This window comes from Nothoprocta perdicaria, unplaced genomic scaffold (assembly GCF_003342845.1).
Source record: "Nothoprocta perdicaria isolate Ctin4 unplaced genomic scaffold, notPer1 scaffold_110, whole genome shotgun sequence".
NCBI classification, from domain to species: domain Eukaryota; kingdom Metazoa; phylum Chordata; class Aves; order Tinamiformes; family Tinamidae; genus Nothoprocta; species Nothoprocta perdicaria.
This window is the reverse complement of record NW_020454206.1, coordinates 1,323,406-1,346,634: the sequence shown is the minus strand read 5'-3', so window position 1 is coordinate 1,346,634 and position 23,229 is coordinate 1,323,406. Positions and strand designations below refer to the sequence as shown.

Here is a 23,229-nt window from a genome sequence, read left to right as displayed (position 1 = left end):
CCTTGAAGCAGCAGTGTGTTCTGTTTGCAGCTGAATTGATGGGGGAAATCTCTCTGGGAGCATATGGTTGTCACACATGGTACCGAAGGTCTCCTGTTCACCTTKAAACAAATACAGTCTTTTGGTTCAACATAACTACTAGCTGAGTATTTTTTATTTGTTTTCCTTGCTCTCCTCGTTTTGATTGCTTGACTTTATTCCAGTCCTGCAGTGACATCTTCATGCTCAAGTATGTAAATATCTGTCTTTCATCCCAGGGCTGCTGTTAACATCCAGCTGTTGTTTGTAATCATGTTTAAATGTACTCGCACAGTGAAAAGATGACTGACCTCTAGTGTTTTCTAATTATAGCAGTGCCTGGTAGCATCGTTCTGATTGTTTATCAGTGCAAAAATTATAAGCCTCTATTTTAAAAGCATTTCAAACTCTGTCATGAATATCTGCTCCTGGCAGTGGTTGACATGGCAGAACAGAGCTGCAGAGCTATCTGTATTTCTTATTCACCAAATAAGAAGAAATTCCTTTGATTATTTTTGGACTGCGTGGCAGGATGGGAAATGGGAGGGAAAAAGAGGGATTTGAGATTCTCAAAAGTATTTTTGCATTTTTCCTGCTGGGTCGCTAAAAAATCATTTGTATTTTGAGTAAAAATGAGCYGCACAGTCCTGGGAAAATGTTTTCTTTTTTTCCACAGTACAGACCATGTCAGTCCAAATGTCTTGTGTAAGGCCCTGGCTGATTTTAGAGCCATGATTCATAATTATTATTTTTTTTTTTTTTTCATTTTTTGGGCTAAGTATGGCTGACCTATGTGCCCTTTCTCTCTTCTACCTGAACTTTCAGTGTACTCTCTTCAGGASGCTCATGTCTCTCAGCCCCACAGCAGTATTGCCACTCACCCCAGTTCTGCTGCTTCTCCTCCTGCGCTCCCAGGCGCATCCCTGCCCCGGCAGCTCTGGTAAAGAGACCGGTAAACGTGGCGAGCGGAGCCTCCTGACTTGGCCTCCGCTTTGCAGCTGCCTCCTTTGAACTGCCTGAGCCTCAGTCCGGAGGCAAAGGTCCCTACTTGGAACTGGTGGGGAAGAGCACAACTGTCACTGAGAGCTGGGAGATCAGGAGCCCTCTCCCATCTCCGGCTTGTTTGGTTTTCTGCCCAAACTTCCCCTTGAAGAGTCAGCTGTTGGCAGGGAAGGGGGAAATGGGTTGAACTCACTCCTTTACTTTGTGCAGGCCAGAAAGCAAGCAGAGTTAAGTCTTTCAGAAACTGCTCTGGACCACTTTTATCATTTCAAGGTAACTACACTGCATTCCCAATCTCCAGAGACTTTGGTTCTACACAATGTCCTTTATTTAAGACAAACAAAAGTTTGGTAAAGACCTTCTGCATTTCCCTCAAAAAAGGCAAGAAAAGCAGGATCTGAATRAATGTGGTGCTCATGAGCACTGAGTTAAAAGTACAAGTGAGAGTGAGTACACATGGAGGGGTCTGGTCATAGGCTTTGCCCGTGGACCTCTGCCTTTCCCCCGCTCCGGCYGTGTTCCCGTGCAGAGCACAGGGGCAGCCGGGCTCTGGGGCATCGCTCCGTGGTGGTCACATGTGTGCATGCTGCCCCACGAGTGGGGGGCTGCCCCACGGCGCCACTGTGCTGAGCAAGCAGGTTGCTCCCGYGGCGGCTGCCCGCACGTGCCGCCCAACCTCATGGCTCTTGGAAACCCTCGTCTTTCACTCCTGGCTGTACTGCTGATGAAGTCTCTTTTGATAAGCAAGAATTATCTATTTACTACAGCTGGGCTTAGGTTCACTCTATGTTTAGGATCTGATGCAGGTAAACTGCCTCTAGACATTGCCAGGATCCATTCACTGTCTGAATAAAAGTAGCAGTCTTTTTTATTAGATTGCATTAGTTATGCTACACTTCTATTTTTAAAAATGTCTATGTCTGTCTTCCTCTTTTTGCCTTTTTCCTCCCATATAACTTAACCACATCACTTACATGACACCTCTTCATGTTCTGCAGATGCCTGCAAGCAATAATCTTTACTGTTTTCAAAACAAAATCTGTTGGAATTTTGCCTATCCATCTTCCTTTGTTGTGGTCATATTGCAGCCAATGCTGTTATTTTTCTTTATTTTTTTTATAACCAGGTAGAACTCTTTGGAATATTTCAAACAAWTTTTTACTCCATTTCAGACATACCTATGTTATTGGAGCCAGCTTTTATTTGTTTGTGTTTTGTCTGATATTATTCTGCCAGATTTGTCTTTGGTGGAAAAAAAAGTTTCAGGAAAACCAATTTTCCTTCCTCTCCTACCCCAAGCAAAAAAAAAAAGCTTTGTAAAACATGGCACAAAGCTAACAGGGTAGTGCTTATTTGACATAAAATGCATGCAGCTAACAGGAGAAGAAAAAGCTATGGCAGCTTGTCATTTGCAGTCTATTTATGCATGTAACTACATCTGATTTATTTGGGGCTTGAGCCAAGGAAGTAACCCGTAAGATTCCCATTGAGCTTGGATTTGGATTCACAAGCGCCCAGTGACTGAGAATTTTCTTACTTTTGTGCCTGAGCTTGCAGGCTGGGCATGGGCGAGGGGCACAACGTGAGTCTGTGCAGGGCAGAGCTGGGTTGAACCTTTCCATCTCAAGCAGTGAGGAGATAGAGCAACTCCTGAGAGTTATTCACAGCTCRGGGATCTGGAGATCTCTTGCACCGTGTTGAGGGCCGATGGTTGTTCAGATGGGATCAAGGCACAGAGATGGGGTCTGCCAGGCTTGTGCTCTCAGCAGAGCTCCGAGGCTCTACCCAGAGATCTGGCTGCTTGTCTATTTTGGTTTTTGGCCTTTTTTTTTTTTTTTTCCCCCCCACTTTGCAACATGCTCTTTGGTGGTTGTGTGTGCAGCAAGAGCTGTAACACAAGATGGTTCAGACTCATGGCTGAGCACTGGGCGATGCTTGAGGGATGACTTATAAAAGTCAGTTGTGTTGCTGCAGAATTTGTTAGTTCTTTTGTAGGAGAAAAACCAGCTCAAAAGAAGGAGGATTTTGGTCATAAGCGCTCTTTGATTCACAGACTTTGAGTCCTGTGCTCAGGGTCCTGGTCTAGGACAAAGAAATCTGTATTCCAGTCTTCCGGACTTTTCTGTCTTTGTCTTCACATTCCCCTGCCCTTGTCATACCCACTAATGTACTTATACTTTGAAGCAAATACAGTCTGAGCATGGCTGACTCGGACCATGTTTCTGGTTGCCTTTGGAGCAGATAATATAAACCCTTCCTTCCTTGCCTGCATGAATCACCCACAGAAGGTCCCTTTGCTGCTCGCAAGCAGCATTGTTTCAGGGAGGAGGGTTCTTGTCACTTTGAATGCTTTGCTGCCTCAGAAGAAGGCGTCAGAGGGATGGATGAACATGCGCATGCCTGTCTGAAACCACAACAAACTAGATGCCCCAGGGTTTGCTTTTATTGCAGAGCCRTTATTAGCCATGTGCAAGAATGCTGCTGTCTACAATGTGGTCGTGGCCACAAAGAGCTGCTCCAAATAACAACAGCAAATTCCCTGTTTCTGAGCAATGGGCTCAATACTGGGCCACCAATAGTCAAGGGACAGTGTAGAGACTTACAGGACCCCAAAATTTCAGTGGGTCTTGTATTCCTCTGATGCCACACTCAAAATGATCCCACAATTCTTAAATAATACTGTACTATAATAACAAGTTTGCCTCTTGCTACAGGATCGCTCTTGGAATTGCTGCCTTTGGTTGAGTCTTTCTGCCTCAGTAAGAGATGGGCAGATAAATCTACGTGTGTGGGGGCAGAGAGGTATAAGGAGACTGCCCCTTATCTTTAAGGTTTTTTTTTTTTTTTGCCTTCTCTCTGTGTGCATGCAGTAATAAAAATATTCACCATCTGGGCAGCGCTGGAGCATAAACTGCCACTGCTATGCCATGTGTGTAATATGCACTGCACCCTGTGGATCCATGTGAGTTCTTCAGTGTGTTTAGCTTTGAATCGTGTGTGTGCCAGGACTGGTTTCTTTGAGCAGACCCCTCTGGTTTTTGCCTGCTGAAGTAACTGGGCTGCAGGTGACCCCCTGCGTGTCCGTGCTAGGCAGCTTGGCCTCTCCGGAGGCTGGCTTTGCAGCAAGGGCTCTGGCCTGGCCTGCCCCACATCTCGGCCTGCCCCACATCATGAGCTTCTTGAGGTTGGGGTGGACGTGGCTCTGACAACACGTTCACCGGCTTTCACACGGATGTGAAGCTCCGCTGGCTTAAAAGGAGTCCTTCCAGAATAAGCCAGGGCAGAGTCGGGCCTTGCATCTCGCATCACTTCCTTCCACCCCCAGGAGCGCTCGCTGCCTCCGCTGCACGGTAGCGCTGCGAAAGTCGGGAGAAGGGCAGCRGGAGCAGCAGCTGCTTCCCGGGGCTGGGTCCCACAGCGGCCGGGAGCACATTCCTCCCCGGGTTGTGGTTTGCTGACTCCTCGCTCCTTCTCCCGGGCAGGAGGGACGGAGCTGGCGGAGCYGCACGCTCGCAGCAAATGGCTGCCGTGGGTTTGTTACGCTGGCCGGGCCTCATTCTGATCCCGGTTACGTAGGCCTGAACGTGGGGGAGTTGTGCTGTTTCGCTGGACGTGCTCCAGGTTCACCCCGGTGGAACTGGCAGCAGAAACGATCCCTGAAACATTTTCTGTGGCCTTCTGGCTGCCCACAGCAGCTGCTCATTGCYGTGCCTTTTCCTTGCCACGAGAGTTATGTAACCCCCGAGGATGAAACCTCAGCTCCCCACTCGACTGTGAAGGACCTTTACGCTGCTTTGAGCCATGGGTTGTTACCCAAGGAGGCCTTCGGCTTGTGGGTCACTTTGCAGTGACCTACGGGGAGGATCAATGTGAGTGGTGCAGGACGAGCCCAGGACATGTTGGTGTGGCAGCCGCCACCGTGACTCGTGTGAGGAGCTGAACCACGTAGCTGCCTACASAGAGGCAGGAGATCTCTAAACCAGGAGCCAGCAGGGGAGGTCCAGCTCTAGCAACGACCTCTCTGCAGATGGYTGCGCTGCTGATTTAGTAGATCTGCTGGTATGAATCTCTATGGCAGGAAATTTAAGTCGTCTTTGGTTCATAACTTCACCTCATCACTGGTGGGGTAGAAGCCTGGGTCTCAGACTCAGTGTTTTTTTCTGCACAGCACTTTTCCATGATTGATTTACATCCCTTCTAACTATTTGGAAGGCTTGACATTTTCTCTGAAATCTACAGAGTGTTTCATTTGGGGACTGAGCTTCTAATGGAAGCAACAAAAGCATCAGAGGTGCTCTAAAAGTCATGCTGTGTGATGTTGAAAATGGGTGTGGATTTCAATTCTTGAATATTCACTTCTCAGGTACAAGCTCACAGGGARGAATTTAAGGGAATTTAAGATTTTGAGGGACCTTTTTGGACTCTGAGGAAGGTGACTGCGTGTTCACCYAGTATTGAACTTCACTGGCACCCTCTGTATGGCATTTTTAAACTTTTTCTTTCTGTCTGAGAGCTGATAGACCAGAAATGAGTGGTATTTGGGTACAGAATTCCTTCTAGCAGGTGATTGGACCCACTTTCAGTCTGAAGTAGCTTTGCTTGGCAGAGCTGTAGCTTGGTGGTGTGGAGATGGGTCTAYGAGAGCACAGCAGATACCTTGTGAGGACTTGCACATGGCAGAAGTTTCCTTAACTGTTTGGARGTGAGCACTTAAGGATTTATTACAGCCTCTGGCCTTCTAGCTGCTCTTATTGTCAGTTGTCTGTGAACATTTTAGCTGGTCCAAGCACTCTTTTCAAGCTCTTTTCAGCTCTCTTTCCAAGAAAATGGTCTTTCTTGTGAGAGTATGTGGAAATACACAGTAACAACGTTACCTGTGCATTTTCACTCTAAAAATCTTCATTTTGTCACTTATTGACTTAATGATTTTCTCAAATTTTCAGTGTCTTWGCTGTTGTTATGCAAGCTGTTCTTTTCTGTGGGTTAGATGCTCCAAGAAAAATAAAGGAGTTGAATGAAAAAATAATCCAGACAGCTCTAAGAAGGTACTGGAAATGATGATTTGTTCCTCYCCAAAGAAACTCCTTGCTACCATCCTTTCTCGGTTGCATCAGTGCCTCTGTAGTTGGCAGTAGAGATTTGGTATCTCATCCAAAATACATCAGCATTTTCCAAGTAAGAAACTGTGGCTATTCCGTGTGGAGAAGTGACCCTACGGGAAGCTGCAGATGTGGCATTTAAGGAGAATTGCAAGCTCCAGATGAAGCTGGAAGGGCCAAATCTAAGGGGGACAGGTAGGAAGGGCTGTAAATGAGCATATTTTCCCTGAATCTGTTAAAGTTACAGGTTTAGCTGATTTAGATTTAGTGTAAGATTTTCAGAAGAACTTGGAGGAACTACAGATTTGGTGCTGCCTTGGATCGCTTTGAAAAAGCAGCCTTTAAAGTATGTACCTCATATATGTGTGGGTTATTTCTTAAGGATGAGAAAGGGCTTATTTGCTGGTAGTATTGCTGCTCTCCACAGACTCTGCTCACGAGCATTTAAACCTGTCTCACCTGATGCCTCGCGTGTAACCGTGATGTAGACGCTCCGCGTGCGCGGTCCCGGCACAGGCGCTCTCACCAAAGCGGTTGCCTGGCTCTGTGATAACCAGCTGCTTCTGCGAGTGACTCACCAGTTCCCCAGAAGAGAAGAGGCGCGAGCCCAGCCTTGCGCAAGTCCCTCAGACCTCCCTCTGCAGTCAGTGTCTCTCCTTCTTCACCCTCTGCTCCTCCCGTGCACGGCGGACAGGGCTGTGCTGCATTGCTCACGCGGACATCCGTGTCCCGCTCTGTGCCCTGGCACCTGCAGCTGGAAGTGATGTGGGCAGGGCTGTGTGAAAAGCCCAGCAGGAGATAAGAATTGTGATACGGGGCAGTATTTTCACTTTTTAAATGTGTTTTCTTTCTGTTTTCTTTTTTCTTCCGTACATTTACACAGAACAATTTCTAAGGACACTTGGAGGAAAGCTCAGGTACCTCTATTTCCATAGTTACATGGCAGAACTTTCTAAGTTAATCTGTCTCCAAACCTTGTGACCCTTCTGTACGTGTGGTTTTGTTCATCCTTCTGCCCACCTCTGCTCATGCTGAAAGCACAGGGTGCATGAGTCTGCCCTCCAGAAAGGCAAAGAAGGGACTTCCTCCRTCATGTGTGTCAGCAATAGCAGACCTTGAGGGAGAGCTCTAAAACCATTGACTTTGAAGCCTTTTTAATGGCTCGGAAGTGTTTGGCATGGAGTCACCCAGTGTCATTTACTGTGGAGCATTAGAGTCYCCAAGATGCAAGATCTAAATAGAGAGGAGAAAAAAAAAAATGCTGGTAATGCAATTTCATACATTGGAAATAGGAGTACAAACATGTTAAGTTTGTGCCTGTAAATGAATTGTCCAAGTTTTCTTAAGGAGTCTGTAACAGAGCCAGGGATTAACTTTCCAGAATGTTGGTCCAGTGTGTTAGCCATTAGAATGGCCTTTCCCTTCTGAATTACTTCAAAAGCTTTCTCTTGTGAAACAAGCAGTAATTCATGGAAACATTCACCCACGCATGCTGGGAGAGTGGAGCAGTCAGGACTTGCTGTGTGGCTGTAAGAGCAGAACTGTGCTCTAGGAAAGTAAATAATCTYTTAGCAGATGATTTAGAAAAATCAAATAAAATTAATTAAACTGGAAGAAAATATTTACATTTTTTTATGTTGCAAAAGGAACAAAGCCGTATGRGAGCACATTTACCAAACAAGCTTTAAAATTTAATGGTAAGCTGCTTTGGACCTGTTTCTGCTCCCAGTTGTGGGTTTTGTTATGATCATTCTTCTTGTTAACACTTTCAAACATGGTTGTATTAGAAATCATAAGAGTTACATCACTGATCTCCATAGGCATTTACTGAGTCTGTGCCTGTGATACTGAGTTTAATTCACCTTTAGAATATCCTTGAAAAATGAGCGATAYGGGTATTTCACTGTGGAATAAGATAAACATCATAAATTCTGCTTTTGTATKCAGGTCTGGAAGTGTCAGAAACCATTGGACAGAGATTTATTCTTTTGTTGAAAGCCTGGCTGAGAAGTTCATAAGGTAAAGTTCTTTTGGGATGAGAATTCAGCTATATAAATATGCATGTGTGTGTATATGGGTATTCATTATTTCTTAACAAATGAAATTACAGAATCACAGAATGGTGACTCTGTAGTTCTGCTCARGTAACCTGATTGTGACACAGCTCTGCCTTGTTCTTCCGTTTCAGCCCCATGCTACGCATGTCTTTCATCGTGTTTTCCTCACGAGGCACCACGGTCATGAAATTAACTGAAAATAGGCAAGTGCTTCATCGCTGTCACCCAGAAACCTTCAGGGGAGAGGAGGAGTCTGAGGCCAGAACAAAATCTTTGCTGCCACCTTCATAATCAAATCTACATTTTTCTTCCCCAACATAATATGCATTTAATTTGCCTGATACATCCAAGCCCCTGTCTTGGTCATGTTTCTATTTTCTAAGTATTTCCTTTAATTTCTTCTCATTTCTGCTGCTGTTTCCGCTGGTGGGAGAGGGTGCCTGTTGCACTGTGCACCTTGAGGAAGAGAGTTTGGAGCAGTTCAGAAACCTCCTGACCCCTTGGTGTTCTGGGGTCTCGTGCCAAACTGGAGACCCCCGGGAGCCTTGGATTTCTTCTGGCTCTGCTGAGCTTTGGTTTGGGCCCCGTTTTGCAGCTCTGTGGCAGAGGTTGACCTTGTTCCTACTACCCAGGTGGATTTGCTCTTCACAAGGTGATAAGTAGACAGTGCCCCTCTGGCAATATGTTGAAGCTGATGTTCAAATGGCCCCTGACCTAAACTTGTGTTCTCTGCACGGCTTTCCGTGTGTGCCTTTTCCGCGTATTTTACACTTGGAAAGGGTAAAAATATGTTTGCCCTAAGGATATCCCTCATCTCAGCCCCAAATTTTGACATCAATCCATATATATGTCTGTTTCTCCACTGATTGTGGTTATGCCATCCAAAATGGCCCATTGCAAAAGGGAGCTTAGAGTGACTGTCATTCATTTATTTATTAAAAAAAAAAAAAGAAAAATTCCACAACATCTGAAGTTGATGTCTGCATTATCTGAATATTTGTTTCATACTCTATTTGTCTTGTTTGTGTTCGATCAACATCTGAGGAACAGAGTCTTTCAGTGATCAGCATGTGGAAGATGAATATTAATTTCAACCTCTTAAGGGGTTTTGTTTGGGGAATAAGAAGCTGCACATTGACTGTCATGATATCAAAGTCTATTGCCAGGGTACAGCCTATCCCCAAGGAACCTGTACATGGGAAAGAAGGTTGGGCATYCCTGGACTCCAGTAGGAAATACTGAGCATTCCCATTCTTTTATCATACCTTTTTGGTCTCTGTCTTTAAAATGGGCAAGTCCAGATTCTGGCTGTCCTGAAGGCTGTTTGAATCATGAGTTTTTATTTGTCTCATTGTCATGACAGGGCCATCAGCTTTTAAGTTCTCATTCCATCTGCAGTTTGTCACAGTTTATATCTGGCGTTTGTTTTAATTTAGTCTTATCCCTGCTGGCAGTATACTAGGAGGAGGGAGGGCCGGAACTGCAGTCTTAAAATGCATTTGCATTGATGTTGTATCTTGCATCCATGCATTCTGTGCTTCCATGAGTGCCTGACTCATCTCAAAATTGTGTTTTTGAAACATCTTGCTTTTACCAGTCCTTTAGCTTGCTTATATGCACTCTGCAATTTATTGAAGGGGCTCATAATCTAGGTGTATTATAGGAATATCTCAAAGCAGCAAAAAACTTCTAATAAAATTGCTTTCTCATGATTTTTTATATATATATATATATATATATATATATGTATATATTTTTTATCCAAAGGGAAGCCATAAGGCGAGGGCTTGAGATTCTTCAGTACGAAGTGCCCGGAGGAGACACCTTCATGCATGAAGGCTTTAAAAGGGTACGCCTCACAGCACCCCCTTTTCTTTGGTTTATACTTATAAACTTTGCTTTGCTGATGCAGTTCTCAAGAGCTAACCGTGTTCTACACTTTTTTTGCAGGCAAATGAGCAGATTTACCATGAAACCTACGGAGGTAGGCACTGCATGTTACTCYCATTACATGTCTGCATTGGAAGGGCAGGGTGGTAGCTCTTTGTATGACCTGCAGTAAACCCACTGAAGGAGCTGGAGAGGGAGCTGGTGTTGCACAACTGCTGCATTCCATTTGTGCTGCAGTCTGACTTTGCCAYGGGTGATTCATGGTTTATTAAGACCAGAGGAGACCGTTGTGATCACAGACTGACCCAGTGCAGAACATAAACCAAAGCCTGTGTGGCACCTGGAGGACMGGAGCACCACGATATTGAGGCATCGTTGTGTCTTGAGGCACTCGGCCTTTTCTGTCTCATGCACCCGAATTCTCATTCAGCTTGGTGTCAGTGTGAATGTGACCATCTGGAGATCTTGCATGAGTGTGAATGGTTTGGGAGTAGATCATCAGTCCCCAGAAAGTAATTTTTTCCTAAGTTTTAAGAGGAAAATGTCTTCATGTGTGCATAGTTTTGTTTCTTTTTCCTGCGTTAAAAGAAATTGATGGGCTGATGGTGTCTTCAGAAGATCCAGAAWTGGGTCAATGCCTTTGATAGAGTAGGTTGTGAGTGTGGAGTCTTCGGCAGCAACTCTTGTGTGTGGCTCCCCAGGCATTTCTGCCAGAAAAAAGCATGAGTTCTGAAGAGTCCAATTGAAAATTATTTTACCTGTCCATGACAGATAACTTAGGAAAGATAAAGTAGATGAGCTCTGAATTTATAAAATAAAATATCAGGAGGGAAACAAGTATTCAGAAGAAAGAAAAACAAAATAAGAGCTCCAATATTGTAGCTTTTTTAAAGTATCCTGAACTGGAGGAAAAAAAAATGTGTATGTGTATGAATGGTAAGGAAGACGGGAATTGAAGCTCTCTCCAACCCCTTTCCCAGTTGCAGGTCATTTTTTAAGGCTTTTTGTCTGTGTCTGATGTGACATGGGAAGAACTGCATGGCATAAGAAACCTGTCAGAACTCATCAGTCTTTAATTTCAGGCAATATCAGGAAAGACACTTGAAATTGTAGCTTTTTTTTTTTTTAAATAACAAATACTTCTTTGAAAGTGAGATGCGGATATATTAGCTACTTGGCTTAAAAACAGAATTGAAGCAGAGTGGTTGACTGATGGTAGTTTGCATATTCATTGGCAATAATTTTGTTAATATTTTGCATTTTTCTAGGTAGTATAGTGCTATCTGCTCTATTTCTTTTCCCTGCTATCCAAGTTTATCCACCTTTTCTTTTAAGTTTAAGTGGCACATAAGACAGGTGAATTTTATCCAGTAGGGCTGATCTTGCGTTTTCCACACAATCTGAATTCCCATGAGCGTCGCTGGCTCTTCTCATAGCTCAAGAAATGTGGGGCTGAACCCCCTGTTCAGTCCCCCCTTCCTGACATGCTCAGGAAGGTTGCACCTTGAAAACCTGCTGCAGGAGCAGGTGGGGTGGCAGGAGCATTTCTTTCACAGAGGTCCCTTTTGTTGGTGCCCTTGGGCACTTCTGGACATGGGTTTTGTAGAGGAATGGGGAAGGGGAGTGGGGCAGCCCTCTCCTTTGGAGATGCTTTCTTTCCTTCCTCCGTGCACGAAGGCCTCATCCTGATTATAAAGGAGGGGTGACCTGCAGATACAGCTGCTCTCTTAGAAGGCCATGAAGTTTAACAAGACCCTGAGCAGAGCAGTGCTCCTCCTTTGGCACGATGGATGTTTTGGAGCACTGCATGCCCTTGTGCATCTGACCTTCAGCTGGGGTAGATTAGTGCATCTTCSGTGAGGACGGCGCAAGTCACGCAGAGGCTCTGGCCTTGTGATTCTGTTTATTTGTCAGCAAAACACATTGATTATCTCAAACTTACTGTTTCGTACTGTGCCATGCATATGCACTCTAACTGTGTTAAATATCTCCATGTAGGAGTTCGAACTGCCAGTGTGATTATAGCCCTGACGGATGGAGAATTGCAAGATGTTCAGTTTTATTATGCAGAACAAGAAGTAAGTCACCTTCACATTCATCCAAACTGGTTTATGTCAATCCTGTAAGCATTTACTGTTGGCTCCACTGCTTTATTTGGCTTTGTATTTAATGTTGGCTTTTTGTTATTGTTTTGTTTTTTTTAAACATAGGCCAACCGAGCGAGGAGTTTAGGAGCTATTGTCTACTGTGTTGGAGTGAAAGATTTCAATGAAACTCAGGTAATTTTGGATCTAGCTTTACTTGCATGGTCTTGTTTAGTTTTTCTGCAATGGTCCCGCACAAGTAACTGCATCAGATGAAGACATTTATTTTATTACTTAAGGCATAAATCATTTCATGTCAGTATGATGTCTTTTAGCAAGTATGAAGCAGCCCAGTTTATCCACTATAATTTTATTTTCCTCCTGATTTATGATTGTCTTTCTTTGCAGCTGTCAACAATTGCTGACAGCATCGATCATGTTTTCCCAGTAACAGGAGGCTTTTATGCCCTAAGAGGAACCATTGATTCGGTAAGCTGAGTATTTTGAAACCTGGAGGACGCTCTCCCTGTCTTAAGAAAGTGTAATTAAAAAGGTTGTCAAAAATGCCATTATCTCAATCTTCCAGATTCTCAAGAAGTCTTGCATTGAGATCCTCGCGGCCGAACCATCAAGTGTTTGTGCAGGAGGTAAGTTTGCAAAAGGAGCAAATACCTAGCAGCAATGAGGTGTCTGTGGTGGGCTGATGGTGTCAGAACTGAAGATGTGTTGGGAAGCTCCCTCAGGCGGTGGGTGAAGCCCCACGTGAACCCTCTGAGCTCAGGATGAGCTTGCCCAGATAGACGTGTGACTACCCCAGCTGAATGTCCCTTGCAGAATTAACTGAGGAGCGTTCAGGGTGTTGGAGATACCATTTCTTAAAATATTCAAGAAAACAGGACCACAAAAGATATAAGCTGTGTTGCCAAAAATATGTAACTTTCTAGAGGGGGCAATTCACAGGTTTCTGCAAAAATTGTTTCTTGGGTGCACTAGAACCTGCCAACAACTGGGACAGGGTTTTGTGAAACATTCAGCAGGTTTAGTGAACGAGGTGTAATAAGCTTCATAGGCCAAGATACCTGATACGTTTCCTAAAATGTTAAGTGTTTTGCTTGTTTGCCCTAAAGAAGCTATTAGTGGCTATTGGAAATGTGAAGAATCCCCAAAGGAACTGTTGATAGTTTCCTGCCTTTCCTGCTTAGTATATTTAACTTATATTTGTTTTGGTTTATGTTAGTGATTTTGTTGTTTTCTTTTTTCCTGTATAAAAGACCATTGCAGCAGAATAAGAGTGCCACCGTAAGTTTGCTGGAAGGTATAGTTTACAACATGGCTATTTAGAATTGATTTWGTTCCTGTCTTGTGTACATTTCTTCACACACTACAAAAGTGAGTGCCTATAAATAAAATAGCATTGGTGCATGAAAGCTGACCTTGAACGCCCAGACCAAAATGGGAGTTCCAGAGAAAATATAAAAAAAAGGAGAAAAAATAAGGTTTGCTCTTTATTTCCACCTCAATCACACTATGATCTTTCCCTGAATATTTAAATTTGAAATGAAATATTCTAGTGTCTTTTGATGTATTCCTACAGATATAATTCTGGAGCAGACATTTGTCATAATTTTTTTTTTTTTATGTACAATCGAAAAAGGAAAAAAAAAAAAGCTTTTAAGGATCTCCTCGTGGAGTTGAGAGCCTGTGCTGTCTGCATGGGCTAAGTGGTCTTGGACACCAGAATTGGGCCCGTGAAAGTTCTTAGCAAGAGCCCGGTCCTGACGGTTTTTACTGAAATAAAGTAAGAGACTTTAAATGTTTGAAGTTGTCAATATTCACMCTTTTTCTTGGCTTAATTGTCCTAAGTAAGCCCATTTACTTCAGCATAGCTAGAGATTCATTTCCTCAGCTATATCTGCTGCTGTTTCCTGTAGGGAATCTCCTTGGATTGAGCAACTTTTTTCATGGTATGTGAATCTAGGTCCTGAAACCAGTTCATTGGACAATCAAATGTAGTTCAACTCTGAATATAAAGGTCATTTGTGTAGTTTATTATTCAGACTTTAATACCTAGATGGCTCCATATGCTTCAGTACTTTTAAGAATTTTAATATATTTTAAATTTAAATGTTCATTTAATATTACTTAGTAATAGATTAGAAAAAAACTAATAATAATAAATACTGTAYGGTTATTGAATGCTGTGTGTGTATATATTGCATGTTTAGAGCCATCTGAAAATTAGACTGACTTTTCTGGAAATCTGGAGTTCTGATCTTTTTTTCTAAATTAAGAATTTTATTAGCATTTCTAAGGATTTTATTAGCATTTAGGAAAAAATATAACTGAAATTTGCAATTTAAAATAGTGATAAAAATATCAAAGCATCAACATGTGTGTGAATCAGGATCAGCTCTGAATTCGTCCGTAGAGAGGATATATATGTAAAATACATCAAGTGCTTGTGTGTGTGTATATACCTGTGTGCATGCCCATATTTCTCTAGGTGAGTGTTTGAGGTGTGCCTGTATTTCTCCGGATCAGTGTGTGAGTGCGTATCCTCCTCATTTTAGCTTTCTGGAAGAGGGTTGCATGTAGTGACATTCCGCTGTAAAGCACCTTGCTTTTTTACAGCCTTGAAATGTGGATCTGTCTGTGCATTTTGTATGAAACCTTCCCAATTAAGGAGGTGACGATCAATTCGGTGTCTGTTGAGCATCGTTACTATTTTTTAGTAACCTAGTGTGAGAATATAAAGGTTGTGGTGCTCGGTGGAAACCAGCCTTGTCTGAGAGCTAGAACAGGCTCTGACCCACTCATTGCAATCATTCTTGCAACTCATGATTACCTCCGTGTTGGTAATTACTGGTGATCTCAGCTTCAGTTTGGATTTGCCAGAGGTTTAGTAAATTGCTGATGAAATGGTTTCCGTGCGGGTGTAGCTGCGTTCTGACAGCTCCAGTGGGGACACTGGCTCTGCATGACGAAGCTCTCTGGTGAGGCCGCTTGCAGATTGATCTAGCCGAATTGTGACAGTTATCTGATGCTTAATGCCTTCTGACCCTGCAAATTTGTAGTCCCTGATGTGGAGAAACGTACTTGGGCCCTTTCTCTTCCCTCTGATTTAAAGTGACCAAGACGTGCAGCCTGTAAACAGGCTATCAGCGCGCGATTGGAGGTGCCTCCTATCCCCTTTGACAGCATCATTGCTTTGATTACGCTCACGCTACACGGACGTGATTGAAAGGTTTTGCTGGATGTGGCATCCTGGTGGCCACATCAACCACCAGGTGTGGATGCAAGCCGTCAGCTTCTCATCAGAGTCACGGAAGCGGAGCCGACAGCGCAGCCAGCGCGCACCAGCCTCAACCTACCATCTCGCTGCCAGCGCTGCCCCGTTGTTTCCGTGCTGACCTTTTTCCCTTTGCTGTCTTGTCAAAAGCTGCAATCTACGATCTGACAATAACTAAGGAAGAAAAGGACGCAGCCAGAGCCAGGGCGCAAAATTAAATAGAATTAGCCATTTCAACAGACCATCATCCGGAAYGTATTAATGCTCCGGAGCGTTTGAAGGGACAGACTTCTTAATCGCAGCAACCAAATCCAGTACCAGCTATTCACGTTTTCGTGCAGGCCGGGTATCCAACCTGTATTGTCAGCTTGTGTTGGCAGGCAGGTTGTTACAAAGGAGATGTTCTCCCTTCACAACTGACTGTGCAGAGCGGTGATGACAGTGGAAAGAAGGGCACGGGAAATAAATTGCCTTGACAAGACTAAAGTCCTGCATGCAGCTGTTATCTTGGATGTTCTGCGCTGAAACTCTTATTTGCTGCRTATTTTCAAAGCTGCTGCAATAGTTAATGATTAAGCCTTTGGCTGCTACCTTTTAAGACCGTTATTTCAGGGGAAGAGAAAAAAAAAAAAAAAAGATTTTTATATCAGCAAGCTGCTTATGTGTAAATCTGAGACAAAAAGAAATGATCATGCTAGCGGGTTGCTGATGCTGTGGAGCAGGATGGCGGACAGGTTGCGGTGCGATGCGGGTTGCAGCCGGTGGCTGTGGTGGGTGCGCGGGGCCGGGCGCGCTGGGGCGGCCGCCGCTGTCGGCGCTGCTGRCGGGAGGCGATGCGCGGCCAGAACAGCTCTCAGGATGTCACTTGAGTTAAATGTGGAGTGGCTCAAGGCGTGAATCAGACTTGGAGGAGCTCCAGATGTGTCCTGGAGTAAGAAGCAGCTGAATTCGCCATGCAATCCGCTTGTATTTGTTTAAAGCGGGACACGCCTCCTCCCCCAGTGGGAACCAGGAAGCAGAGCCCTTCCCTTAACCAACGGGCCAAATTTTGATATTATTTTTGTGCGCTTGGCTCTTGGCATCCTCACTGAGCCCTCGAATCTGTCTTCAGTGAGGTGCCAAAGCACGTGTTCCACTTCAATATGTGCTCCAGCAGGCGTTTTACTTTATCCTCCCAAACTGTCTTTTCAGAAACGCCCCTTTCCTGCAGCCGGTGCTGCTTCGGGGTGTTGCTCTAAGGACAAGTTACCTTGCAGAAAGCTGGAGTGTGGGTTTGCAGTGCCTGATCACAACTCGTTCTGCACGTGCCTGTGCCCCATTTTCCCTGAACAGTAAGTTGCCTTAGACTTTGATGTAGCAAGCCTATGTTTTTGGCAAGAATGAGCTGTTTGTATGGAAAAGTTAAAGCACTCCACATTCCCGTGCTAACTTGCCCTGCAGAAACTTGCCTGTGCGGAGCAGACAGGCTGAGCTTACTCTGCACTTCAGGCACCTTTGATGGACCTCATATTGTGTTTTCCAATAACAGTCCTTCATCCAAAGCACACAAATACCATGGCAGGGTGTCATATGAGATGATGTCAAGAACTAGAGCTCACTTATATCACTATTAATTACGTATTGATCCCCTCAATCCCATCGGAGTTGTTTTCCTCTCATTTTACAGTATTTGGGGATTTACAGAAGAAGGGAGGGTACATGTGGGCTTTTTCATAGTTTTAATTGTTGCTGGTTGAGAACTTCTCTGCAGTTTATTCTTTTTTTTTYGTTTCTATAACATGAAGATTAACTGTTCCCAGAGGTTGCTGGTGTTTGGTTGATGTGAAAAGACAGTCAGGTCTCAAATGCAGCTCCAAAGCTGCTCCAAGTGAGCAGCCTGCGGAGGAAATTGATCCAGCTACAGCATGAAATTTCTGCATGAAAGTGTAACCCGCTTTTGGCTTGGCCTTGCTGTGTGGTGTGGCTCACAGCTGGCTTCTTGCATTAGTGTGGAAGAGAAATTCCAAAAAGCGTGTAGAACAGAACCAATTCCTCCTTGTCCTTCTGCCTGCACTSAGGATATTGGCGCTGTGGTCAGCATTGCGGCTGGGGTGTATTTGGTGACCTGGAGGGAAATTCCCACTGCCCTTGCCCCCTGGCCACCCCTCATGCCCAGCTTGGCGGCTCCAGGCTGGTCCCGTGTTGTGGCCGTACCGGGCAGCAGCTGCAGAGCTGCCCYGTTCCCTTCTGCAGTGGGATGAGCAGCTGAAGGCTGTCCTGTCCTGCTATCAGGAATGTATCTTGATATCCAAGTAGGGTATCAGAGGTTATCCATACAGTTGTAAAAGCTTACCGTGAAGAAACTGAGAAACAAAGACAGYTTTTTTTAGTACCTTCTTCCTTAAATTACCTTTCCCGCTTAGCTGTGATGGCTGCACCAGCTCCAGCTGTGGCTTCATGACTGACAGGAGCTCAGCAGCTGCTGCCAGCAGTCGGTGTCTCTGCCTGTGCCTCCCTCCCCGCAGCACATGCCCAACCAGCCAGGACAGCCTGGTCCAGTCTCCAGTCTCGCTGGTGACAGGGCTCTATTTTCCAGCTTGGGAAACACTGTATTAGAGGAGAAAAACTATTTTTTTTCCTAACTCTCTTGTTTTTCCTTACAGAATCCTTTCAAGTTGTGGTAAGAGGCAATGGCTTTTATCATGCAAGGAATATCGACCAGGTTCTGTGCAGCTTCAAGCTCAATGACAGCATTACCATCAGTAAGTTTTCAGGCTGCTGGGAGCAGGTATCCCATGTGGGGCCTCCCATCCAAGTCAAGGGAGTTTTTGCACTGCATGTTGAGGAGCCTGACAGAAGCTTGAAATCCATCCCTGTTTAATCCTGCCRCCTGTGAGCATCGTGCTGTAGGAGCTTATGGAGGATGTGCATAGTGGGTCGTGGCCTTACAACCTTAATGGTTCAGATAGATGTGATGGATATGGTCAGGAGGACTGAAGAAGGAAGTCTAAAATCACTCAGATTGCTCCCTATTGCCCTGTTAATCACCAGATTTAAAAAAAAATGCTATTATGATCATCTGCTGATATGTTCAGAGTGATTGAGGAGACACTTGCCATAAAGCAGGGCCCTTGCAGGCCTGCTCTGGGGTGCAGTCCCAGGCTCATTCAGAGAGCTGTAACACAGAAACCCGCGGTGATTGCTGTGCTGAACAGGGGCTTCTGTTTGCTCTCTCAGCAGCCAGGCAAAGGGCTGAAAGGGCAGAAAAGATTGAGTGTCCAATTTTTCAGCAGTCTCTTATTCCCAAGCAGCAGTGTATGTCTGGCAGGGTAAAGCATGGTGTGGGGAGGGGAATTTTGCTCTTTTTCTGTATATGCTACCCTTGTTGGCAGAGTACAGTAAGGGCTTTTATATTCTGTCCCAGTCAGCCTGGTGCCTTCCCTAGCAGTGAATTCACTTTCAAGAAGGAACACATGAATTGCTCCTTCATTTCCCATCCTGGCTGCCTCCGTGGAGACTGCGTTAAATAAACTCTGGTGGTCTCATTCTCATTCCACTTACAGATGTTCGCTGCCAGAGGTTTRTTTCTTGTGGTTTGCCAGGTAGCCAGACTGCAAGCGTTTTTGTCGTTGTCCCTTTTCCAAAAGCACCTTGACTGGATTTTGCCTGGGGACTGCTTTGGCTGACTTGCATTTCCAAGTGCAGAAAAGGAAAACTCCGCTGAGTCTTTTCCATGCTTTTGTTTTCTTTGGGTTAAGTCTGCAACAGCTGTAATCTGATGTTACGATAAGATAGTTATCTGTGCCGGCCAGCTTTTTGCCCCCAGGTTGGCCCTAAAGTGACCAGTGTAGCTCCTCCGCTTTAGCAGAGAGAAGGATGTGGAAATGAGTTTTGCCTTCATGGGTGGGTAGGTGGGTGGGTGGGTAAAGCATGAGCAGCAAGGAACAACTCTTAGGTTTTGCTGCTTGCGTTTCTTTTTCCCTGGACAGAAGGAGTAATGGAGTCTCTACAGTACACGTAAGCAGGCAGCTTTTACCCACCCCAAATTCCCATGGGGGACACTCTTGGGGCCCTGCTGCCTGGGTTGACTCCTTGCTGTCCATCTCTGACATGCACTCAGGTGGCTCTGATGGCATTCGGAGCTCAGCCGCAATCACAGCGGTGACCTGCCCTGCCTTGTGCCCYGACCACACACTTAGGGGCATTCCCACTAGGAGCAACGAGCACCAGTGCTCAGCCTCCCCTCTGCAGTCAGGGGCCTTGGCTTTGTGGGGACAAGTTTGGGTTTGGGTGCACTTTTCAGATGGGCAAGAGCCGTGTTTCAGAGCCAAATACTGGGATAACTCTGTTCCTTCTGATCCTGGTATAACAWTGGTAGGCTGGAAATGCCATTGCTAGGAAATGGAGAAATGCCCCTGTCCCTGAAAGCAGATATCAACCGTTTCAAAGCTGCCTTTGAGTAAGCAGTACCATGAGGAATACTGACAATTGCTTGTATGGCCCTCATTAAGGTCAGGCTTTTCCAGGGAGAAAGCCTTGGCCTGCTTGAGACAGTTTCCGCTTTACATTCCTGACAGCAAATTTAATCTCTTTCCAGATGAAAAGCCGACCATTGTTCATGATACTTACTTACTTTGTCCTGCTCCAGTGATAGAAGATGCTGGACAGTAAGTATTGTTTTCTGACAAATGTAAAGAGATTGAGGGGATCTGGATGAGGAAGCTTTTACTAAGCCAAAAATGTAGATTTTTGCCCAAAGTGCCCAGCTAAGAAGACTTGCTTGTGGTAGGGAGAGAGCCATCCCTTACATGCCAGATCCTGTCCTGGTATGAGAAAGAATAACCTCGTGTTAGGCTGGGTCTTTGGTCTGGCTTAATCAAAGCACCTTTTGGATCATGTCCCCATGTAGTGATCATGCAGCAGTGTAGGTGAGGGTGGAAAGGAGGGGGAATGTTGCAGCCACATACAGTATGGTAGCTAAGAGAGGAAAAAGGGCTTGAAACTTTCAACCTTCACATCAGCTGGGCCACAGTAACAGCTGCATCCTTGTGCCCGTGTCGTACTGTCTCCACATGTAGACATACAGATRTCCAGTCACTCAGTGTCGTGGTGTATCACGTCTCATCCTGCTTTAATGGATGTGGATAAGTGTTTGCATCCCTTCTGTTGCATCCTGGCCAGGACTTCAAATCTGCAGCAAAAGCTGCAGTGCAGCAAGTGCTGCTGTGCTGCATCTCAGCAATTTCAAAACTCCACTTTTGTGGGACTTCCTAATAGGACATGTTGGAAGTCAACACACTTGGCCAGCTGGTGTTGGAGGTGACTTGGAGAAAACTAGAGTAATAAGAAAGGTAGGGAGGAATAGGTTTCCAAAGTTGAGGGGGAAAATGGGAAGAAGAATTTTGAATAAATACATGCGACTTTTCTACCCTGTTTCCCATTTTTCATACCAGAAGTTGATTGAATTCTAAGTAAACTTTTCATTTTGATTAAAAAGGAGAAATGCTAGATTTTAATTGCTTTACCGTTGTTATTTCATGGTATTATTTCCTGTTTTTTGCTATGCAGTGTGCTTCTAGTTTTGACCCCTTTCAGCTGTTTTAATCCCCCAGGCTCCCGAGTGAGATGGCAGAAGGCTGTGACTTCCTCCATGGTTGTCTTTTGGGTGCTCAAATACTGCTTTGAGGACGAGATGGGAATGTTGTAGGGCAGAAAGTTTAAAGCCATAAAGAGACAGCATAGAGCAATTGCTGAGATGGTGCAAATTCTCAGGCCCCTTCTATAATATTGGAGGATGATGGGAGACAGATTTTGTATTAATTTCACTGGCACATCAGTGGGTTCAGTGGTTTTTTTTCTTGCCTCGGTGAAAGTGCTATGGTTTTATCTGAATGTAGAGGAAAATACAGGCTGTCTTTTTAGGCTGCAGAARGTAGGGCTGCGGAGGGTGAAGGTAGGGAGAAGCAAAACCTAAAAGAAGTTTTTGTGCCATTTAGGCTAATGTTGCAAATATCTGAGGTTATGTTATGACCCACTGTCCTAGTGCCCTTTGCCCCAGGTGGCATGGAGCTTTTTTAAAAAGAGCATATGCCCCAGCTCAATTAAGCCAGCCTAGAAAGACTAGCTCCTGGGCAAGCACAGGGACCAAGGCAGGTAAGCACCTGAAGCTTTGAACTGCTTTGACTCAGCAGGATATGTTATCCATGCGTGTTCACGAGCCAATGGCTAAAGCACAGCCGGAATAAAGGGAACAATGGGTATAAAGATGACACTAAAAATAAGTGTATCTGTTTGTGCTTTAGGGTGGTTTTCCTACAAGTCAGCATGAACAACGGGCTAACATTCATCTCCAGCTCTGTCAGCATCACCAGCACACAGTGTGTAAGTAATTGCAATGGGGCTTGACAGAGAAGCCATGAGATCTCGGAAAGAGGCGGCTGCTCTTCAGGCAAAGCCTCCTTGAATGAGCACGAGCTTTTCCACGGCTTCTGCATCGCAGTTATTGAGCACATCCCAGCAAACCTTTGTAAAATAGCTAGGACCACTTAAAATTTAATTGTTATTGATGATGGATTGGRGTGGATTGCTGAATGAGCAGTTGCAACAAAAGGCTCTCTGGCCATTCCTCTCCCRGGAAAGAGAGATCTTCACATCTAAGATGACAGTGGAAGGGAATCTGTGAAAAGCAGGGGAGGAATGTCAGGGAGCAGCACTCTGGAAAGCCATGGGATCCATTAGGGGATCTTGCGTGGAAGATAAAACTGTTTGGACTTGGATCTAGGAGGGCCGCATCATAGAAGAGCCGCTCAATTGTCAAGGTTATTTTTTCTTTAGAGCTTATAGCATTTGTTCTTAGGCCACCTCAGTTTGCTTCTGTCTTAAGGCACTTTTGCAGTTTTTTTTAATGACGGGAAGAAGTTGCCTCTTTTGCTGTCATGAAGGAAGGCTCAAAGATGGTCATAGCCTCCGATCCTGGGATGAGCTTCTTGTTAATGGGCYATCCTGCAGGACAGCTGAGGGATTGAGTGCTGTTGGATGCCAGTGGTGGCAGTGAATGTGCCACTGCACAGGGATGTCAAAAAACCACCTAGCCCTAGGAAAAAGGATAGAGATAAAAAAATCTGATTTTGGAATTAAATAATCAATATGAAAAAGCCAACTATTTATAAACAAGCAGTCATATTCATGCTTTGAGGTAAGAACAAGTGATACCTGTAACTGATGTGAGTTAGCATTGATCCRTTATCAGGGTTTTAGTATCCAAAGATTTGGCCCTGTGCTTATGGAATACACAAAATTTGCCAAAGTACCYCATGCCAAGCATTATGCATGAAAGTTGAAATGTATTGTTAAAAGGATTTTTATGGGCTGTACCAAATGCTGTCATACTGGTTTGTAATCACTGCTGCCCTTTTTGACAGCCACAGAGCAGAAGGGCAGGAATGAGACTAAAGAGACAGCAACTAATTTGCAAATTTGATTTTTCTGATGTTTTCAGCAATGAAACAGGGAAATTTCATGCACAGACTGAAGCAGTGTAGAGTGTGGGCACTCAAAATTTAGCAGAGATGTTTTTGCTGCTTCACCTGATTTTTACAAATCCTTCCTCCAAGTTTTCTACACAGAAAACTGACATTTTCACATTTTACACTTGTCTCCTACCTCAGGTACAACGAAACCTTTTGAGTCTGCAGTGAAACACAAGTGTGAACTGATGCATTCAATTACCCATACATCATTTATTTCTGATAGGGACTGAAGTCTTAGTCTTAGTTGGGGTCCCTACAGGCCAGAGTGAGGATGGAGGAGGC

General features: G+C 44.7%; 1 protein-coding gene across 1 annotated transcript in view; it reads left to right on the top strand.

The window, feature by feature from the left end:
- Positions 1-23,229, top strand: part of ANTXRL (ANTXR like) — a 49,349-nt gene that overhangs the window by 2,968 nt on the left and 23,152 nt on the right. Inside the window, exons 2-12 of the mRNA XM_026050840.1 lie at positions 8,067-8,138; positions 8,308-8,379; positions 9,944-10,025; positions 10,127-10,160; positions 12,065-12,144; positions 12,277-12,345; positions 12,559-12,639; positions 12,737-12,797; positions 18,082-18,180; positions 20,016-20,085; positions 21,721-21,799. Of these exons, the coding sequence (XP_025906625.1) occupies positions 8,067-8,138; positions 8,308-8,379; positions 9,944-10,025; positions 10,127-10,160; positions 12,065-12,144; positions 12,277-12,345; positions 12,559-12,639; positions 12,737-12,797; positions 18,082-18,180; positions 20,016-20,085; positions 21,721-21,799 (799 nt within the window). The remainder of the gene's footprint in view (positions 1-8,066; positions 8,139-8,307; positions 8,380-9,943; positions 10,026-10,126; positions 10,161-12,064; positions 12,145-12,276; positions 12,346-12,558; positions 12,640-12,736; positions 12,798-18,081; positions 18,181-20,015; positions 20,086-21,720; positions 21,800-23,229) is intronic.